The sequence below is a fragment of the Dasypus novemcinctus genome, chromosome 3, assembly GCF_030445035.2.
Source record: "Dasypus novemcinctus isolate mDasNov1 chromosome 3, mDasNov1.1.hap2, whole genome shotgun sequence".
Classification (NCBI taxonomy): Eukaryota; Metazoa; Chordata; class Mammalia; order Cingulata; family Dasypodidae; genus Dasypus; species Dasypus novemcinctus.
This window is the reverse complement of record NC_080675.1, coordinates 117063684-117084831: the sequence shown is the minus strand read 5'-3', so window position 1 is coordinate 117084831 and position 21148 is coordinate 117063684. Positions and strand designations below refer to the sequence as shown.

The following is a 21148-nucleotide window of genomic DNA, read 5'->3' as shown; positions in this document are numbered from 1 at the left end:
TCAAAATAATAAAACAGCAAAAATGTTTTTAAAAAGAAACATATGAGAAAAACCTCCTTGAAATTAAAAATATTGCTGAAACAAAAAAATATTTCAATAGAAGGAGTAAAAAGTATAGTCAAGGGAAGCGGACTTGGCCCAATGGATAGGGTGTCCGCCTACCACATGGGAGGTCTGCAGTTCAAACCCCGGGCCTCCTTGACCCGTGTGGAGCTGGCCCACGTGCAGTGCTGATGCACGCAAGGAGTGCCGTGCCACGCAGGGGTGTCCCCCGCGTAGGGGAGCCCCAAGCACAAGGAGTGCGCCCTGTAAGGAGAGCCGCCCAGCGCGAAAGAATGTGCAGCCTGCCCAAGAATGGCGCCGCACAGAGAGCTGACACAAGATGATGGAACAAAAAGAAACACAGATTCCCGGTGCCGCTGATAAGGATAGAAATGGTCACAGAAGAACACACAGCAAATGGACACAGAGAGCAGACAATGGGGGGGGGGAGGGGAGAGAAAGAAATAAATCTTTAAAAAAAAAAAGTATAGTCAAGAGAATCTCCCAGAATATAAAACAAAAGGTTGGGATAGAAACAGGAGGGAAAAGTGAAAAACAGTGAAAGAACAATCTAGGAGGTCCAAAATCCCACTGTTAAGAACACCATAAAAAGAAAATTTAAAAAATAAAAGGTAGTCATCAGTCGCAAGTAAGCAGGAGGCTGTTCAGAGCAATGCCTAAATCAAAGGTGCTAGTTTTTCTTTCTTCTTTTTTTTTTAAGATTTATTGATTTATTTTTCTCTCCCCTTCCCCCCTACCCCATGCCCCAGTTGTCTGTTTCTGTGTCTATTTGCTGCGCCTTCTTCTTTGTCCGCTTCTGTTGTTGTCAGTGGCATGGGAATCTGTGTCTCTTTCTGTTGAGACATCTTGTTGTGCCAGCTCTCCGTGTGGGCGGCGCCATTCCTGGGCAGGCTGCACTTTCTTTCGCGCTGGGCGGCTCTCCTTACGGGATGCACTCCTTGCGCGTGGGGCTCCCCTATGCGGGGGACACCCCTGCGTGGCAGGGCACTCCTTGTGCGCATCAGCACTGGGCATGGGCCAGCTCCACACAGGTCAAGGAGGCCCAGGGTTTGAACCGCGGACCTCCCATGTGGTAGACGGATGCCCTAACCACTGGGCCAAGTCCGCTTCCCAGAGGTGCTAGTTTTTCAAACTAACAGTGATCTGAATCTGGCAGTGATTCTGATAGTGAAGTCAAAAAGTTGAAAGGGGGAAAAGCAAGTTACTCCAGAAAAACCTGTAAAGAAGCAATGTACTGGTGAAACCTCAAGAGCCCTGGCATCCTCAAAGCAGGGCAGCAGCAGCAGAGTGGTAATGTTTCAGACTGGAAAAATCAGGTATGTCAGTGTTTAGGACTTTAAAGGGAAAGTCTTAATTGATGTTAAGGAATATTGCATGGATGTGGAAGGTGAGATGAAACCAGGAAGAAAAGGTATAATATTTCTTAAACCCCAAGCATGGAGCCAGCTAAAGGAACAGATTTCTGACATTAATAATGCAGTAAGAAAATCAGAGCCCTATAAAACCTGCACTGTTCTAGCTGTTTTAATCTGTCTTTATATATTGGCTTTTGTTTTCTAAACATTATTTTCCAAGGTGCTGTATATTTGGATTGCATAACAGTTTGTAAAAGAATACTTTTTAGGGAAACGGACTTTGGCCCAGTGGTTAGGGCGTCCGTCTACCATATGGGAGGTCCGCAGTTCAAACCCCGGGCCTCCTCGACCCGTGTGGAGCTGGCCATGCGCAGTGCTGATGCGCGCAAGGAGTGCCCTGCCACGCAGGGGTGTCCCCCGCGTGGGGGAGCCCCACGCGCAAGGAGTGCGCCGGTGAGGAAAGCCACCCAGCGTGAAAAGAAAGTGCAGCCTGCCCAGGAATGGCGCCGCCCACACTTCCCGTGCTGCTGACGACAACAGAAGCGGACAAAGAAACAAAAGCAGACAAAGAAACAAGACGCAACAAATGGACACCAAGAACAGACAACCAGGGGAGGGGGGGAAATTAAATAAATAAATAAATCTTTAAAAAAAAAAAAAAGAATACTTTTTAAAAAATAAGCACTATTAAAAATGTTCTGAGTGAAGCTAATGGTCAACTTTATTAAGGAGATTGCTTTGTGCCCACCACCTAGTGTAAAATAAAAGTAAGATAGATAGATAGATAGATAGATAGATAGATAGATAGATAGATAGATAGATAGATAAAGAGGTAGTGACTGCTTAATGGGTATGGTGTTTCTTTTTAGGATGATGAAAGTGTTCTACAATCAGATAGTGGTGATGATTTTATAACCTGTACATATACTAGAAACTGCTGAATTTTATACTTTAAAATGGCTAAAATGATGAATAATTTATATGAATTTTATCCAAAAAAAAAAAAGTCAAGTAAAAAAAGTTAAAAGGGTCAGAAGTGTGAAAGGTATATGGAGATGAGTATTTTCCAGAGCAAAAGAGGGAATCAGGCCTTCACATTCAAAGGGCCTTTTGTGATGATCTTTTTCTTTTTTGTACTCCAATATCTTATGAAGTTGTATTTATATGTAGAACCATGTGACAGTTTGAGATTATTTATGAATTCCAAAAAGAGAGATTATGTTTGTAAATTAATCACTTCCTCTGGGTGTGACACCCTTTGTTTTTTTATTTTTTCTTTATTTATTTGTTTTGTCTCTTTTTGTGATACCTTTGATTTTATTAAATTCAAACTACTTAAGTTTACTTGCTAAAATCAATTTAGGGCTTTTTATTCGACCATGTCAGTAAGGTGTGACTGAGGTTGAATCCCCACCTCCTTGGTGGGCCTATATAAATCAATACTTACTCAAGAAGACACACAGGAAGAGGAGACAACTTTGTTACTTTTGATCCTGTTGCCCTGGGGAGAGATGAGCCATTTGCCTAATAGTTCACTGCTAATATAGAGAGCCTGGAAAGACATGAACCCTAACCAGGCAGAGATCAGCAGCCATCTTGTTTCAATACATGACAACTGACTTTGGTGAGAAAGCAACCTTGAGTTGGACTTTTTAGGGCCCTGTAACTGTAAGCTTTTACCCCAAATTAATACCCTTTATAAAAGCCAACAGACTTCTGGTACTTTGCTTCAGCACCCCCTTTGGCAGACTAATACAGAATTTGGTACCAGCAGTGGGGTCATGCTTTTGCAATTACCAAAAATGCACATTGCTTATAAATGGGGAGTAATTGTGAGATGCTTGATGGTAAAGGCCTAGATTACTTTGAAGAGACTGTTGGTAGGAATATAGAGCCTAAAGTTATTTCTGATAAGAGCTTAGAGGAAATGATGAAACTATTATTGGAAACTGGAGGAAAGGTGATCCATGTTTTAAAGTTGCAGAGAACTTAGCAAGATTGACTCCTGATGTTAAATGGAAGGAAGAATTTGAAATTGACAAGCCTGGACATTTAGCTGAAGAGCTTTCCAAAGTAAACTTGGAGAATGCAGCCTGGCTTCTCCTTGCAGCTCATAGCAAAATATAAGAGAAAAGAGATAAACTGAGTACTGAATTGTTGGGCACAAAGAAACCAGAAACTGATTCTGGAAATTCCAAGCCTCTGGAAATCAAGTCCCCAGACAATAGTGCCCCATTTGAGGAATTAACCAAACCTGGAACTTGAAAGTCAGGACTGAAAAATGCAATTATCCAGGAAAGACTTCCTACATACTAAACCAACAAGTTTTTGCAAGATCTGTATGAACAAAGCCACTGTCTGCCTGGACTAAAAGAGACATGGAGGGAGGAGATGGAAGGAAAAATGGCTTTAAGGGGAAACCCATGGAAGCTGAGGTCTGGAATTAAGACATCTCCTTGGGCTAAAAGAGGGACCCCACCCATGTATAAAGAGAGGGCCAGTTTACCCTAGCATTTGAAGAGGGTGGATGTTCCAGCTCACTGTTCAGGGAAAGTTTTGTTGCCCCAGGGTACAGAAAGGGTGGAGCACATTCCCCAAGAGTTGGAGAGTGTAAGTTCGCCACCCCACTGCTCTGAGAGGGGTGGAACTAGTCCCCATAGATTAGGGAAAGCCAGGTTGCCACCTCACTGTTCTGAGGAGGCTGGGCCTGTATGCCAGAGATTGGGGAGAATGTTGCCTCCACCTCACTGTACTAAGGGGATTGAAACTGTACTCCAGAGATTGGGGAAAGTGTGGCCATCACCCCAGTGTTCTTAGAGGGTGAGGTCTGGAGCTTGGTCACCACCCAGATGCTTGATGAGGGTGGAACTGAGAAAATGGCCTTTAGGCAAGCCTGTGTAAAGGTTGGGTCCCCATGAGGCCCCAGGGAGAAGAAGAAACCATCATCTTAAGAATGACTCTCAGACTTTGAAATCTAATGGAGTATGCCCTGCAGGTTATCAGAACTGTTGGGGACCAGTGACTCATGTTTCCCTCCCAAATTCTCCTTGTGCTAATCCAAATGTTCATCCCATGTCTGTCCCTCTGCATATTGGAAGCAGATAACTTGTTTTGTAAGTTTCACAGTTCTACATCCAGAGGGGACTTTGCCCCAAGACGAATTGTATTCCTATAACTGATTATGATGTGATTTTGTACTTTACTTAGCATTGCTACTGAAAGGATTTAAGTTATTTTGGGAATATTGTAATATCTTTTTGGGATTCAGAGTGTGGAGTGTGACAGTTTTTGATTATTTATGAATCCCCAAACGAGAAGGATTGTTTGTTCCTCTGGGTGTGATACCCTTTGATTGTCTTAAATTTAAAGGATTTAAGTTAACTTGATAAAATGAAGTTAGGGCTTTTTTGAGGTAATGGGGGCTGGGGATTAGGACCTCGTACTTGGAAAGCTGACGCTCAACCACTGAGACACATCTGCTTTCCTGAGTTGGTTTTCTTATTTGTTTTGCTTGTTACTTCTTTGTGTTTTTTCAGGAGGCACTGGGAACCAAACCTGGGACCTCCCATGTGGAAGGCAGGTGCTCAACCACTTGACTTACTTCCACCACCAATTTAGGGCTTTTGATTCTACCATGTCAGTAAGGCATAACTCAGGTTGAGTCCTTATCCCTTTCGTGGGTCTATATAAATGGACACTCACTGAAGAAGACACATGGGAAGAAGAGAGAACTTTGTTCTTTTTGATCCTGTGGCCCTGGGGAGAGATGAGCCATTCTCCTGATAGTTTGCAGGTGATATAGAAAGCCTGGAAAGACGTGAACCCTAACCAGGCAGAGATCAGTGACCATCTTGCTTCAACATGTGGCAACTGACTTTGGTGAGAAAGCAACCTTGAGTTGGACTTTTTAGGGCCTTGTAATTCTAAGCTTTTGCCCCAAATAAATACCCTTTATAAAAACCAACAGATTTCTGGTACTTTGCATCAGCACCCCTTTGGCAGACTTATACAGACCTAATTTCCCTTATTTTGCTCTTCGAAATAATGGTGTAGAAGAGAATTTAGAAGACCACAAAGGTATATACAATTTGGGGAATAAAATTAAACACCAAAGCAGTTGGTCTCCTTGTGTTCCACAAATACCCTTGTTTCATAAGTAATCTCTTGACATGTTATGGGGGGAAGTATGTTTATACTGGACACATTTAAATAGCATAGCACTAGGAAGCAGACTTGGCCCAGTGGATAGGGCGTTCGTCTACCACATGTGAGGTCCGCGGTTCAAACCCTGGGCCTCGCTGACCCGAGTGAGCTGGGCCATGTGCAGTGCTGGTGCACGCAAGGAGGGCCCTGCCACGCAGGGGTGTCCCTCATGCAGGGGAGCCCCACGTGCAAGGAGCGTGCCCCATAAGGAGAGCCACCCAGCGCGAAAGAAAGTTCAGCCTGCCCAGGAATGGCACCGCACACACGGAGAGGTGACACACAAGATGATGCAACAGAAAGAGACACAGATTCCCAGTGACGCTGACAACAACAGAGGTAGACAAAAAGAACACACAGCGAATGAACACAGAGAACAGACAACTGGGGCAGGGGAAGGGGAGAGAAATTTAAATAAATAAATAAATAGCATAGCATAACACTAGGAAGCAGACTTGGCCCAGTGGATAGGGCATCCATCTACCACATGGGAGGTCCGCAGTTCAAACCCCAGGCCTCCTTGACCCGTGTGGAGCTGGCCCATGCGCAGTGCTGATGCACGCAAGGAGTGCTGTGCCACACAGGGGTGTCTCCTGCTTAGGGGAATCTCATGCGCAAGGAGTGCACCCCGTAAGGAGAGCCACCGAGCGCAAAAGAAAGTGCAGCCTGCCCAGGAATGGCGCCACACACACGGAGAGTTGACGCAGCAAGATGACGCAACAAAAAGAAACACAGTTTCCCGGTGCTGCTGATAAGGATAGAAGCTGTCACAAAAGAACACACAGTGAATGGACACAGAGAGCAAACAACTGGATGGGGGGGGGGGTAATTAAATAAATATTTTAAAAAATAAATAAAATAAAAATCATCCTAATGGGAATATTGAGAAAATGTTTAATTATTGGTTTTTAAATTTTCATAACCAGTGATATCTCTAATTTATATAGTGATGAATCTTTATAAATAAAGATGTAAAGTGCATTGCTTTATAATTTCTATATTGAATTTTTTGTGAACATCACCTTAAAAATAATGATGAACAAAAATAATAATGATGGCCTAGTTGCGGGCTTCAGCCTTGACATGTGCGTAAAATTTTCTTTCTTTGTGAGTAAAACAAGGAGCCTACTGCTACTACAAGAAACTTTTCGCTGAAATTTTTAATTATTTCTTCTTTCTTTCCATTATTTAAGTATACTTTACCATCATCAGTTGTAAATTAAGACAAGATAGTCCATGTGCTTTCTGTCTTTTATTTGGCTTAAGCCTTCCCCTTTAACTTATTTCTTGATTTTGGAGGATTTTGTAAATAACCTATTCATATCTAGCTTAACCTTAATTATACAGCCTTTCATCAACTTCCCTTGTTCAACCTTTGAATAACTTGATGATTCTGCCTGTGCATCTTAAAATTATTTGAGTACCTGCTGTGTGCAAGCCACTCTGCTAAACACTACAGTAGATGTGACGTGGAACAAGACTTGGTCCAGATCCTCAAGGAGCTTGCAGTCTAGATTTCATATGTACTCTCCGTAATTTTGTATGTTTTGGTTGGTCTTTTCTCTATCTTCTTCAACCCTTGTCTCTTTCAAGGTAAAATGAAGTCAGGAGTAGGGTAACATGTATTTGAATTGGTACTGTATGTTTTCTGTCTCTTCCAGCACCTGTCCTGTTGGTGCACAGGACTTTATTGGGGCTTTGGCTGTATTAATTAGGTGTCTTCAGAAAACAGTCTATAACTGCTAGATAATTTTTCTTTGTTGTACTTGATATGATGGAATGATATATACTTGGACTACCTGGAACCTTCAAGCAATGAGTTGTCCCAGATAACTTTTCCAGATTGTTATACCTTTTATTTATTTATTTTTTTAAGATTTATTTATTTATTTCTCTCCCTTTCCCCCTCCCCCACCCCGGTTGTCTGCTGTGTCTATTTGCTGCGTCTTCTTTGTCCCCTTCTGTTGTTGTCAGCAGCACGGGAATCTGTGTTTCTTTTAGTTGCTTTATCTTGTTGTGTCAGCTCTCCATGAGTGCAGCACCATTCCTGGGCAGGCTGCACTTTCGCGCTGGGCGGCTCTCCTTACGGGGCGCACTCCTTTCGCGTGGGGTTCCCCTACGCGGGGGACACCCCTGCGTGGCAGGGCACTCTTTGCGCGCATCAGCACTGCGCATTGGCCAGCTCCACATGGGTCAAGGAAGCCCGGGGTTTGAACCGCGGACCTCCTATGTGGTAGACAGATGCCCTAACCACTGGGCCAAGTTTGCCGCCAATTGTTATACCTTTTAACACTTAAGGGTTAGTGTCCAGTTTCTCTAAAGGAAACATTCTCTTTAAATGTATTTTCCAGTTTTTATTGTTTTGAGTCTCAACACTTGTTTTCTGTGGTAATATTAGTTAAGAATTCCATGTTAAAGGGCTCCTGTTAATCACTTTGTTGGTTGTTTTCAATCATTTACTATTACATATGATGCTTGTAGATATCATACCTCATTTTGCACATGTGCAACTCAGTTGGCATGAGTATGTATATCATTCCTAGAAGAGGAATTCCTGGGTCAAAAGATATTTATGAATACTTGCATGCCCTAAAAAATTTTTAGTCTAAACTTAATACATGTTTGTGGTAAAAAGTTACATTTCAAACAGTACCAAAAATAATAAAATGAACAATAAATCCCCCAAGTCCCACTTCCCATGTATAGCACTGTCTTGTCTATCCTTCTTATCATTATCAATTTGCCCAAGTTTTTGTTTTTTGTTTTTCCTTTTTTAAAGATAAATGGCTGTGTAGTATCATGATTATATGTATATAATTTATTCATTCAGTTCCTCAGTGGTGGGCATTTAAGATGTCTCCAGATTTTTGGGGTCTTTTTGTACTACAGACAATGCTGCAGTGAAAAACCTCATATAAAGCTTTACATACGTATATGGAAGTGTTTCTATTGGATGACTCCCAGAAGTAGAAATGCATTTAAAGTTTTGATTAATTCTGCTCTGGAAAAGGGTAGTACCTTTTGACACTTCCACTAATATATCCTTGCCAGCTCTGGGTATTATCAAACCTTTTAATCTTTGCCAATTTAGTAGGGGGAAGAAAGGAACCTTATTCTTAGTTTCTTTTATTATGATTAATTTTGAGAATTTGGCCATTTCTGTTTATTTCCGTGCATTACTATTCTTGACCTTTACCCACAGGTTGTTCGCTTTGTTGTTGATTTTTTTGTTGTTATTGATTTTTAAGTGTACTCTTTATTAAAGAAATCGATCTTTGGTTGTATATGTTACAAATATTTGTTCTCCGTTTGTGGTGTTTTACCTTTGGTCTCTAACTATACATAGTTTAGCTCTAAAGAGATATCAGAGGAAGGTGGACAGTTGTGGGTGTGAATTAGTGGAGGATCTAGATCAGTTAAGCTACTAAACACTTTTTAAATAAGAAAAATGACATGAGGAAAAAAAACGGTAGTGATTTTATCTCCTCAGAGGAAAGAAAATACAAATAAAAGGTAGTACAATATTTGACATGTTAAAACATTGAGGGAAACGGATATGGCTCAAATGATAGAGCATCCGTCTACCACACGGAGGATCCAGGTTTCAATCCCCGGGGCCTCCTGACCTGTGTGGTGAGCTGGCCCATGCGTAGTACTGCTGCACACAAGGAGTGCTGTGCCACACAGGGTGCCCCCGCATAGGGGTGCCCCATGCACAAGGTGTGCATCCTGCAAAGAGAGCCACCCCGTGCGAAAAAAGCACAGCCCACCCAGGAGTGGCGCCACACACATGGAGAGCTGACGCAGCAAGATGACGCAACAAAAAAGAGACAGTTTCCCAGGGCTGCCTGATAATGCAAGTGTACACAGAAGAACACACAGAGAATGGACGCAGAGAGCAGACAACGAGGGGGAAGGGGAGAGAAATAAATCTTTTTTTAAAACAGCATGTTGAAAACATTCTAAGTGAAATAAGCCAAACACAAAAGGACAAATATTATATGATTCCAATTTTATGAAATATCCAAAATAAGCAAATTAATAGGGAAAGCAAGTAAATTAGAAGTTACCAGGTGCTAGGGGAAGGAAGGAATGGGGAGTTACTGCTTAATCGGTAAGAATTTCTGTTTTGGGTGATGAAAAAGTTTTAGTAATAGAAGGTAGTGCTGTTAGAAACAGTATTGTAAAAGTGATTAATATTGTAACTGAGAGCTAACAAAATAGTTACTGAATCATTATCTAAATGCTTTCTAATTTTCTGATATATTGTGATGTAGTCAGAAGCAATTATCCGTGACTATTGTAATTCACTGAAGGGTCACCCAGATGTCTTGTTTCTTTGATGCTGATGTTATGTTTTGCAAGTGCATAATATTTACCCTGTAACTGGTCAGTAACAAGACAAATGGTAACTGGCCCCACTTGTATCCCTTGTTTTAGTTTGCTAAAGACTGCCAATGCATAAACACCAGAAATGGGCTGGCTTTTAGAATGGGAATTTATTGACAGTTCTGAGGCTATGCAAATGTCCATATCAAGGTATCATCAAGAGATGCTCTCTCACCAAGTTGCAGCTGTGGGCAATCAGGCACATGGGGTGTTATCTAAAGATGCTTTCTTGGGAAGCGGACTTGGCCCAGTGGTTAGGGCATCCGTCCACCACATGGGAGGTCCGCGGTTCAAACCCCAGGCCTCCTTGACCCGTGTGGAGCTGGCCCATGCACAGTGCTGATGCACGCAAGGAGTGCCCTGCCATGCAAGAGTGTCCCCCACATAGGGGAGCCCCACGCGCAAGGAGTGCGCCCCGTAAAGAGAGCCGCCCAGCATGAAAGAAAGTGCAGCTTGCCCAGGAATGGCGCCACACATGGAGAGCTGACACAGCAAGATGACGCAACAAAAAGAAACACAGATTCCCGTGCCGCTGACAACAACAGCAGTGGACAAAGAAGAACACGCAGCAAAACAGACACAGAGAACAGACAACTGGGGGGGGGGGGAGAAATTTAAAAAAACAACAAATATTTTTAAAAATAAATAAATAAAAAATAAAGATGCTTTCTCTCAGAGCTCAGCTGTGGGTGATCAAGTACATGGCAGGGCACAGTGGCGGCCTGCTCATTTCTCAGCCTTTAGGATCTTCTCTCTCACTCAGTCTCTGGGCTGCAGATGATCAGGTATATGGCTTGTCTCTTCCAGGCCTCATCTCTTCAGCTTTGGCCTCTCTCTCAGCGTCTCAGGGTTTTTCTATTTTTCTGTCTTTCTGTGGCTGTAGGTGATCCTGGAGTCCTCACTCACATGGCGGGGTAAACATTTACAGTTCTTTTCCTCTGTGTTCCAGTTATATAAGACTTCAGTGAAAGGGTTTGGACCCACCCTGGGTCCCACAATCTAATGAAGTGCCTTAACTGAAGTGCCCTAACCCAAAGTGATCTAATCAAAAGGTCCATTAACTGAATCTAACCAAAAGGTTCTACATATGATAGGCTCACATGCCCAGGAATGGGTTAACTTAAGAACATAATTTTCTGGGATCTAAAAAAGACTCAAACCAGGGCACCCCTTATCTTGTTTTACAACCTTGAAGTCAGATGCCCTTACACATGGCCCCCTTGATGCAGCATATGAAGCTGCATAATGCCCATCTGCCATATTCCCCACTGTCACACTGTAATCTTCCCCTCAAATGATTCATAAACAGCTAATCAAAATTATGCTGACCCAAATTCCCCACAACCCCACCTCCCTATTGTTCAATCCCATAAAATCCCTAAGCACTTCCAACTCAAGGAGACAAATTTGAGGACTACCCTCTTCTTTCTCCATGATGCTAGCTTTTGCTAAATAAACTATTTCTTTTCTGAAAATCCTGGTGTCATAATTGACCCTGGTGCACATCAGACAAGGACTCACTTTTGAGCTACAGCAATGCCACTGAACTGTACATTTAAGATGGTTAAAATGGTTTATATTATATATATGTTACCACAATTTTTAAAATTGCACTAACAGGAATTATAAGGACACAAAGTAGATTAGTGATTGCTTAGAGCTGGAAGGTGCTAGTGGGGTAGGGAATGGTGGCTAAAGGGTATAGAGTTTCTTTTCGGGGTGATGAAAATGTTCTACAGTTGACTGGTGATAGTTGCACATATCTGTGACTATACTAAAAACCACTGAATTGTGCACTTTATATGGGTGAATTGAATGATATGCAAATTATACTCCAATGAAGCTGTTAAATATTTAAAAACAAAAAAAGATTGTACAACTTTCAATTTGGGTGAATAAAATAACCATGCTACAAATGTATTTGTTTTACACACTTTCCCACAGAGGTTTTGTCAGCTATGATTAGTGTGCTATTGGTGTATATACTTATGGGATTCCTCTTACATGAAGCTGTGCAAAGAACTGTCCATATGGACTATGAAATAAATGGAGATATAATGCTCATTACTGCAGCTGTTGGAGTTGCCGTGAACGTGATGTAAGCTCTATTTTTTTCACATTAAATATTTTGTACATGCATTCATGTATTGGAGTGGTATTTTTATAAATTTTTAAACTACATGGTACATTTTTTTTCAAATAAATCACTTATTTTAAGTTCCTCATTAGTTTACTCAGGTGTATGGAGATTGATCTGCAAATAATTAGGAATTTATTTAGGCCAGAAAAGGTTTTTTATTTCTTTAGTGTTATTTTATAACACTTTTATGCTAACTAGATTTTTTTTCTAAAGACCATCAAATTTTTTTAAGTTACCTATTTAATTAATTAGGCCAGGGATCAGCAAACTTTTTCTGTAAAGAACCAAATAGTGTTTTAGGTTTTGAAAGCCACATAGTCTCTGTCATAACTACTCAATTCAGCAATTAGAGCATGCAAGCAACCACAGACTATATACAAACAAATTAAAGTGTCTGTGTTCCAATAAAACTCTATTTACAAAAACAGGGGGGCTTATTTGGCCTATAAGCTATAGTTTTCAGATCCCTGCCTTAATGAATTCCATTCACACTTAAAATAAAATCAAAAGTCCTTACCATAGCCTTTTTAGTATCCCCACTCACGTTACTCTAGTCACTGTAGCGGGTTTGCTTTTTTCAAACACAGTGAGCACATTTGCGTCTCAGAGCCTTTGCTCTGCTCTTCCCTCTGCTTAGAACACTCTTCCACCACAGCTTGCTCCCTTCCTTCATTTGGGTCTCTGCTGAGATCTAATAAAACCTGAGAGAGACCTTCTCTGACCACATCCCCATCACTCTCCATCCCTTTGCAATTCTTTACTTTTCTTCCAAGCATTACATTATGTATTATATATTAATTTACTTACTTTTCTGCTTTTCCTACTAGACCATAAGCTCCATAGTGGTAAGAATATATCTGTCTTACTCACTGTCCTGACCTCAGCACCTAGAACAGTACTTGTTACAGAAGAAGTGCTCAGATATTTAACAAATGAATAAATGAGTTACATGTTGCCTCATTAGTGTCTAAACTAGTAACAAATATTTGTATGAATAACATTAGGAAAAATAATAATGTTTTCTTTTATTTTTAACAGAATGGGGTTTCTGTTGAGCCAGTCTGAGCACCATCACTCCCATTCCCGCTCCCCGACTTCAAACTCTCCTACCACAGGTTCTGGACGTGGACACAGCCATGGGCAGGGCAGCCTGGCAGTGAGGGCTGCATTCGTCCATGCGTTGGGGGATCTGGTACAGAGTGTTGGTGTGCTAATAGCTGCATATATCATAAGATTCAAGGTAATCAGATTGCTAATTTTTGTTTTAAAATATATTTAATTTCAACATCAAATCTAAAGTGGTTGTCTTTTATCAGTATGCTGGACACTAATGCCATCCCTGTTCATCTTGCATTGGTGCAAGCTCAGTTAAGTCATCAGTAAAGGTCTTTGTTAGCAGTAGACACAGTAGTATTACCTCACAGGGTAAAATTCTCTACAGTTTGCTTTCAGTGCCTTCACTGGAGAACTCAGTGACTAAGCCTTGTCACTAAACTGCTAGGTAGTGAACAAGCACCGAGCTGGAAATCCAAAGACCTGGGTTCTTGTCTCAGCTCTGCCATGCTTTTTTAGAATAGAGTCCCTCAACTCTAAACTTGAGTTCCCTCCTCTCTGAGGGGGGCTTAGACCAGACTATGGCTAAAACTCCTTCCAGGTTTGGTATTCTCTGATTCTGGGTGGAAGATTTAGAGAAGGCATGGAAGAAAACACTAGAATAATTATGCTTCTGGAAACTGGTCTCACAAGGAAAGGCATTTAAACAATCTAGGAAACAATGAAGTTATTTCTCAGTTACTGTATCCAAGTTTTAAAGGTGTTCTCTAATCTTGCTAAAGAAACCCAAAGATGGGAAGCAGACTTGGCCCAATGGATAGGGCATCCGCCTACCACATGGGAGGTCCACGGTTCAAACTTCAGGCCTCCTTGACCCGTGTGGAGCTGGCCCATGCACAGTGCTGATGCACACAAGGAGTGCCCTGCCACGCAGGGGTGTCCGAGCCCCATGCACAAGGAGTGCGCCCCGCAAGGAGTGCGCCCCGTAAGGAGAGCTGCCCAGCGCGAAAGAAAGTGCAGCCAGCCCAAGAACAGCACCACACACAGGGAGAGCTGACACAACAAGATGACACAACAAAAAGAAACACAGATTCCTGGTGCCGCTGATAAGGATAGAAGCAGTCACAGAAGAACACACAGCGAGTGGACACAGAGAGCAGACAACTGGGGAGGGGGCGGGGAGAAATAAATAAAAAATAAATCTTTAAAAAAAAAAGAAACCCAAAGAACAAAGGACAGAGCATGCCTTACTTTGCATTACAGTCTATTTTATGTGTCTTTTTTTAATCACACAATTTTGATCTATTACCTTTCAGCCAGAATACAAGATTGCTGATCCCATCTGTACATATGTATTTTCTCTACTGGTGGCTTTTACAACATTTCGAATCATATGGGATACGGTAGTTATAATACTGGAAGGTAAGATCTCACTGATACCCCCAGCATGGGTTTATTGCTTCCCTAAACCAGATTTGGGGGGTAGGAGGGGGAGGGCTCTAGGGAAGGAGCCATGTCCTTTCTTTTTATATTACTAATACTTTCTAGACTGTAGTAATACCATCTTATATTTATATAACATAAAAGAATACAAGCATTTACTTATCTATTATACCATTTGATCTTTATAATAGCTAAGCAAGTAAAAGCAGACATTATTATCACCATTTATAAGCAAGAAAGTGGGGGTACGGGGGGGTAACATAACCGGGTCAAGGTCATACTGCTAATAAACTGTGGAGCTAGGACAAGAATGTAACTCTTTGATTCCCAATGTAATTATGGTTAGTGACTTATTTATTAATTACCTAATTCCCATTTAACTTGCAATTTTGTTATATTTACTCCATCCTTGCTTAACTGATATTAAGTCTAAGTATATAAATATAAGTTCTCCTCAGTGGGTTTATCATCACTTGGATGTTCCTTTTTTTTTTTTAATTTTTTTCTAACCTATCTAACATGTTTAAAAAAAGTATTCTGATTTGATTGGCATTCCTTTTTGTTGAAATGAATATTTTAACTGTTTATTAACCTCATATATATATATACACCCTCAATTTTTGGTGAAAAATACATATGTGTATGATTTATCTTAAAGTATTAACATTTTAAAGTACTTAAAATTTGACGAAACCAACTGATTTCTTTAAAAATAGTACTATCTTCTATTTTGCATAACTTCTTTTTTTTCCAAAATAAACTTTACTTATAAATTATATATTCTGAACTAATAGGTGTACCAAGCCATTTGAATATAGACTATATCAAAGAAGCATTGATGAAAATAGAAGATGTTTATGCAGTGGACGATTTAAATATCTGGTCTCTCACTTCAGGAAAATCTACTGCCATAGTTCACATACAGCTAAGTATGTTGCTGACAGTAAATGTGGGGCTGGTATTGGTGGACTTCTATTTTCGGAACTATACGTCTGTGCTAATTAAGTAGGAAGATTTTTCTACTGAAAAGATTTGTTTTAAGGGAGGGTTGAGGCTCTTCTAAAGGTAGGTTGCAGGTCACTGTTGATAACAGAACAATAATTTTTTATCTCTTTGATATGAGACATTAAGACAGTTTATCTTCAGATTAAAGACATCAAGTATATTTACCATGTATTTTTCCCCCAAAAAACAAGATCATGTTTTTTATTTCTTTAAATCAGTTCACAAGCTGATGCTTTCTATTTTATTTTTTTATTTCAAAATAATACATGTATGTGGTTTTTAGAAGTGCAGAAGATATTTTAATGAGAAGACTTGTAATTGATGTCTAGTATTCTCTCTCTACCTAAGAGTAAGCCATTCTGGCTTTGTGAACTGATAGTTTTCTAACAGATTCTTTAAAGAGGGTAAAAACTGGATTAATAAAAATATGTTCACAGTATATTAAGGTTGTGTTCTTCCCGTATAATGTTTAACTGTGTATCATGAATAGTAATGATATCTTCTTGATATTGCAGTTCCTGGAAGTTCATCTAAATGGGAGGAAGTACAGTCCAAAGCAAAGCATTTATTATTGAACACATTTGGCATTTATAAATGTACTATTCAGCTGCAGAGTTACAGACAAGAAGTGCAGAGAACTTGTGAAAACTGTCAGAGTTCCACTGCCTGATTTCATATGTTGGGGGACCACTGCCTTATATACCCTGCAGTCACAGACTTGAGAGCAATAATTGCCAACCTAAATGAGGAAATGGAGTCCCTGACAGCTGTAACTATATCAAGCACCAGACTCTAAAAACAGTCACTCCAGCCTGACAGTGCTAGTCTCTTTTTAATGGTAAAATGAGACTTCACCATGACTTTCAGATGAAGATGTTTCCAAAACACTGTTTACAGAATGAGATGTGATTCTACAGATACCTCATAGAAGACAAATCTAAGAACATACTTCGTTGATTATGACAGAGTAGCTGTCTTCAAGGAAGCATCAAGAATTCAGTATTTGCATTTAAAAATACTTTTTAGAGGCCATTTTATATCACGCCAGTGCTGGAGAACTGAGTTAGTTTATTCCTCCCTCCCTCCCTCCCTCCCTCTTTCTTTTTCTTTTTTTTTTTTTTTCCTTTTTTATTATGTAATCTTAACACCCAGCTTCTGGAATTTGCTGCTTTCTTTTTACAGAAATTATTTCTCAAATATTTCAGAAAGTACTAGTAAGTATCTAGAGAGGAATAAGCATGTATTCCCAAGTATGTTAAAGTTACTTTCTCTTTCACAAGTAAGTCTTAATGTTATTGTTTTAGTTATACTTTCTAAACAACTTTTTCCAGATGTTACAGGATTTTGAATCTCAATGTTAATGTTTTTGATTATTGGTAATTCTTTTCAGAACCAAATCCTTACATATTGTGGTCACTGTCATTAAATTATTTAGAAAATATTTTTAATATTATTCTGAACAGAAATTAGTCTTAAATTACTATAATTAAAAACAAAATAATAATGAGGATGGAGAATGGAGCTTCAGATCTATGTCTTCCTGAAACTGCTTTTATTGTGCATAGAATTATCTTTACTTAAGAACAGCAGGAGCCTACAAAACGCAAACAGAACTGCCTTACATTTTGCACCTCACATTTGCTTAGTACCTTGGTCCCTGCCTCCATACCAGTTAATCAGTGCCTGCCCTTTCAGGATAAAATTCTAGAGGGCTAAGGTTCAGTTTGTAATTACCTGCTTCTCACATGTAGATTAATCACATTTCTCCAGAGAGAATTTCTGCTTCATGTTGTGTAAGTTAGAGATACTCCATGGACTCCAGAAAGCCTAAAGTAGAAGTTTGAGATTTTTCAATAACACCATAGCAGAAATGACTGAGAAGATATTACTTTGAGAAAACAAAGGTTTCAAAGTTTTTTGACCTTGTGTGTGCGTGTGTGTGTGTGTGTGTGTGTGTGTTTAAAGAACTGCTATAGGGATGGACATTAAAGTATTATGGGAACACTAAGCATAAATGTTCTAAATTGGTAACTGTTGTGTTAAAGAGGCGGTTTTGAATATTCTTACTTCATTTTGTAACAATGGTTTTGAGATTGCCTTGATGCACATTGATTCCATTTTTGAGAGGGGCAGTTTTTATACCAAAAAATGGGTATAGTTCTTGGGTTCCTCAAAGAACCACATACCAGAGTAACCACATACCAGGCAGGTCATGAGTTCAAATCTTAGCTAGGCATGCAGATGACTTATAATATTATGAAGAATAGGAAACAGATTTCATCTTTCTACCAAGTACCTCATCATAAGTAAACCTAAGATAAGAAATTCTAAATTTACATAAAAGATTGTCATGGGTTAATAGTATCTAATAAAAGAATTGATGGGGGTTAATGGCACCTAATAAAACCCAGAAACTTATTTTTAAGTTTAATTGAAAATTTACTTTATGGGATTCTTATTGTGAATCCATCTAAAATAATGACTGAATTTTTTAAAAATTTCAGGAGCATACAAACTTTAATTCAAAATACTCAAATATAGAAACCAAGTAAGAATAAATGAGGCATTTCAGTGAATATCTGCGCATTTATGGACTTTGGGTATCTAGCAAGAGAAAAGAATATGCATTGTATACTAATGGATTTTTCCATATCTATTTGCAGTTTCTATTTGGAAACAAACTTGCAATTGTTTCCCTTATCTACTGAGCTGGTTTCCTGTATCTTATCTAGGTAGATCTCGCTTTTCATATAGCCCTGTTCCTTAAATAGTTAAGTGATGAAACAATCTACAAATCCATTTGAGGATTAAAAAGGATCCTTTTTGTAAAATGCACAAACACTGAAAATTGTTTTAAATTCAAATTAGCATGTTTCTGCTTAAAAGATACATGTGAAATTTCCTGTGCTTTGTTTTTCCAGCAAGAACTACAAATTTTATACTTGAACTTGTACTTTACTGAGTCTGTGAGACTTGAGAGTTGATATATTAAACTTTTTATAACATGACAAGACCCTTACAAAGCTTCTGACAGTGTTTGGCTCATCTTTCACCTGTTAAGCTACAACTACATTTTATACTTCTGAACTGAAGGCTCAAAGAAAGAACTCTCTATTGCCCTATGAAAAGCAGTGTAGCTGATTTGGAAAAACTCATAGCATTGTCAATTTTGCACTGGGCAAACAGATCACAATGGGACAACAGAGCATAATGTTAAAAACATGGCAGTTCTTCATTATGATTATTTTAACATTTGCAAATAGAATCAAAATTATTTGTGTGCTTAAACCTGTGTTACACAACCCTGGCCAGATGCAGTATTTTGCCTTTTTAAGTAAAAACTATTGTTTCATTATGCTTCCTTAGAAATGTAATGTGGAGGATGTAATTGAATAAGGACTATTTCATGGGGCTTTGAAATGTGGAACTTGAAGCTCTTATAATTCCTACATATATTTTTCATTACTTAGGGCCTTATAATATGAGCACAGATGACAACTCACAGCTGCCATCATTGTTATCTGCCATATCACTGGGTTTCTTAGTTTTCTGTTCTCTTTCTAACTCTGGGAGTTCTGTTTAATAACAGTATGCTTCCTGCTTTTATACTTATCACTGTTCTATTTCTTGAACCCAGGTATCCCAGCCAAAAGTGTTTGTCTTTAGTAGAATTTTCCCAGAATAGACACCAGCTAGAGCAGATATATGAGGTTCCCTGTCGTGGTTTCTTTTGTTTTGTTTTCATTTTAATGTGAGGAAAAATCATCTTTCAGAGACAAGGCATCACTTAGAAATGTGTTTCCAGGTAGGGAAGAACCTTATTTAACTGATTATTCCTGATCCAAATTTCTGTGCACACTGAATTTTATGGAGTAAATGTGGAAATAGACCCTACACTGCAACCACAAATAGAGTATTGCTTTGCTAAAACAACTCTGGGTTGAGTTTCTACACTTGACTACAACCACTCTCACAACTTTAGAAGAGATAATCATCTGGTTCTGAAACAAGCAGGATTAGATACATTTATTTTCTTTGTTTCCATTGGTTCACCATAATGAACAAGGTGTTCTTTACAGAATTTCAGCCCCTTTGGAATTAGATTAGATTAACTCTATCTTGTGTTTAGTAAATTTAAAGTTACAGGAAAGATTAGTTCATTTAGTTAAGGTTGTTGTGTTTTGTTTTGTTTTTCCTGAGTTACGAGGCCAGGAATTGAAACCAGAACCTTGTATGTGGAAAGCCAGTGCTCAACCACTGAGCCACAAAGACTCCCCTAAGTTGGTTTTTCTCGTTTGTTTGCTTGGTTTTTTTTCTAGGAGGCACCGGGGACCGAACCCAAGACCTCCCACGTGGGGAACAGGCGCTGAACAGCTTGAACTACAGGCACTCCCTGGTTAAGGCTGTCTTTTAACCAGGCTTAACTCTTGAGCCACTTGGGTATTAGTCACAGCTGAATAGTGACACCTCACTATATGCTCCTTTGAGGGAATGCAAGTCGATCTCTAACTAATTGTATTAAGCTTAATATTTCTCTAACCAAAACAGCACTTGAAAACCCTAACTCCAGATCTTTTATGAAAATTCCACCAGCCAGGGCTTCAGATTTGTTTCAGGTTGCAAATCAGGGATATTGTTTGGAATGTTGGTAGGAGCACACAAATCAGAGAGAAGAAATTGTTGTGGAAGTTCCTCAGTATTTAATTGTATGTGTGCACTCAGGCCAGCCAGTCAATGAATTTTTGCTGCAGAGGGTTGAACCTGCTCTTCCAATTGTATTATAAGGACCCATAAGCATTCTCTGATTTTTGGTAAGATTGGAAAACATTTATGAACACTTTCCCAGTTAAATCTATGACAGTGTCAATTTAAACAGTGCAATTAAATATATTATTAAATAACTGCAACACAAAATTGAAATGTGCCAGTGTATCAGTTTTGCACCTGAGAGATAATGTATATTTGTAAAGCTTACACTTCTCTAAATAAATATATGCTATTAAATAAGCCATATCACATTTAAGAAATTGTATATACTTTTCCATATGCCCCTTTAGAAACCAAGTATTTTGTGTATGATTGATTTTAGAAAGATTTTGAAGCTGGGGTATGAATATGTAATTTAGGATCTAAGTATAGTATATGTATATGTACTGTATTTGCAATTTTCAATTTGTGATTTCCTATACATTTATTAAATAAAGTGTTTTGTCATGTGGTTTATTAAAACGTGAAAATGTGCGGTCCTTTAAATCCCTGAACTTTTCATCAACTAAATAGTATTAGTGAGGCAGGTTAGTGTAGTGAAAGGGGGAAGGTGGCTTGAGACCCAGCAGACAAAAAGGCCCACAGACCACATAGCTGTGAGACCCTGCCTGGAAACCTTCTGAGGGAAAGGCTTCTGGAAAGGTCCCCCCATTCAGGATCAAGGAGAAGCCCCAAATACCATCAAAAGTCCTCCCCAGTGGCCCCCTGAGAACCAACACATGGGGTAACCAAT

At 39.5% G+C, this 21148-nt stretch overlaps 1 protein-coding gene across 4 annotated transcripts in view; it reads left to right on the top strand.

Moving 5' to 3' along the window:
* The window catches only part of SLC30A4 (solute carrier family 30 member 4), a 43931-nt gene extending 23054 nt beyond the window's left edge, over window positions 1–20877 (top strand). For 2 of the 4 annotated variants that reach the window (XM_058294111.2, XM_004480193.4), the window contains exons 4-8: window positions 11952–12105; window positions 13186–13387; window positions 14517–14622; window positions 15438–15572; window positions 16164–20877. In XM_058294111.2, coding sequence (XP_058150094.1) covers window positions 11952–12105; window positions 13186–13387; window positions 14517–14622; window positions 15438–15572; window positions 16164–16318 — 752 coding nt within the window. In that variant the 3' untranslated portion in view covers window positions 16319–20877. The remainder of the gene's footprint in view (window positions 1–11951; window positions 12106–13185; window positions 13388–14516; window positions 14623–15437; window positions 15573–16163) is intronic. The other 2 variants (XM_071214168.1, XM_071214169.1) reach the window with 1 other exon arrangement.
* Window positions 20878–21148: the final 271 nt, after the last annotated feature.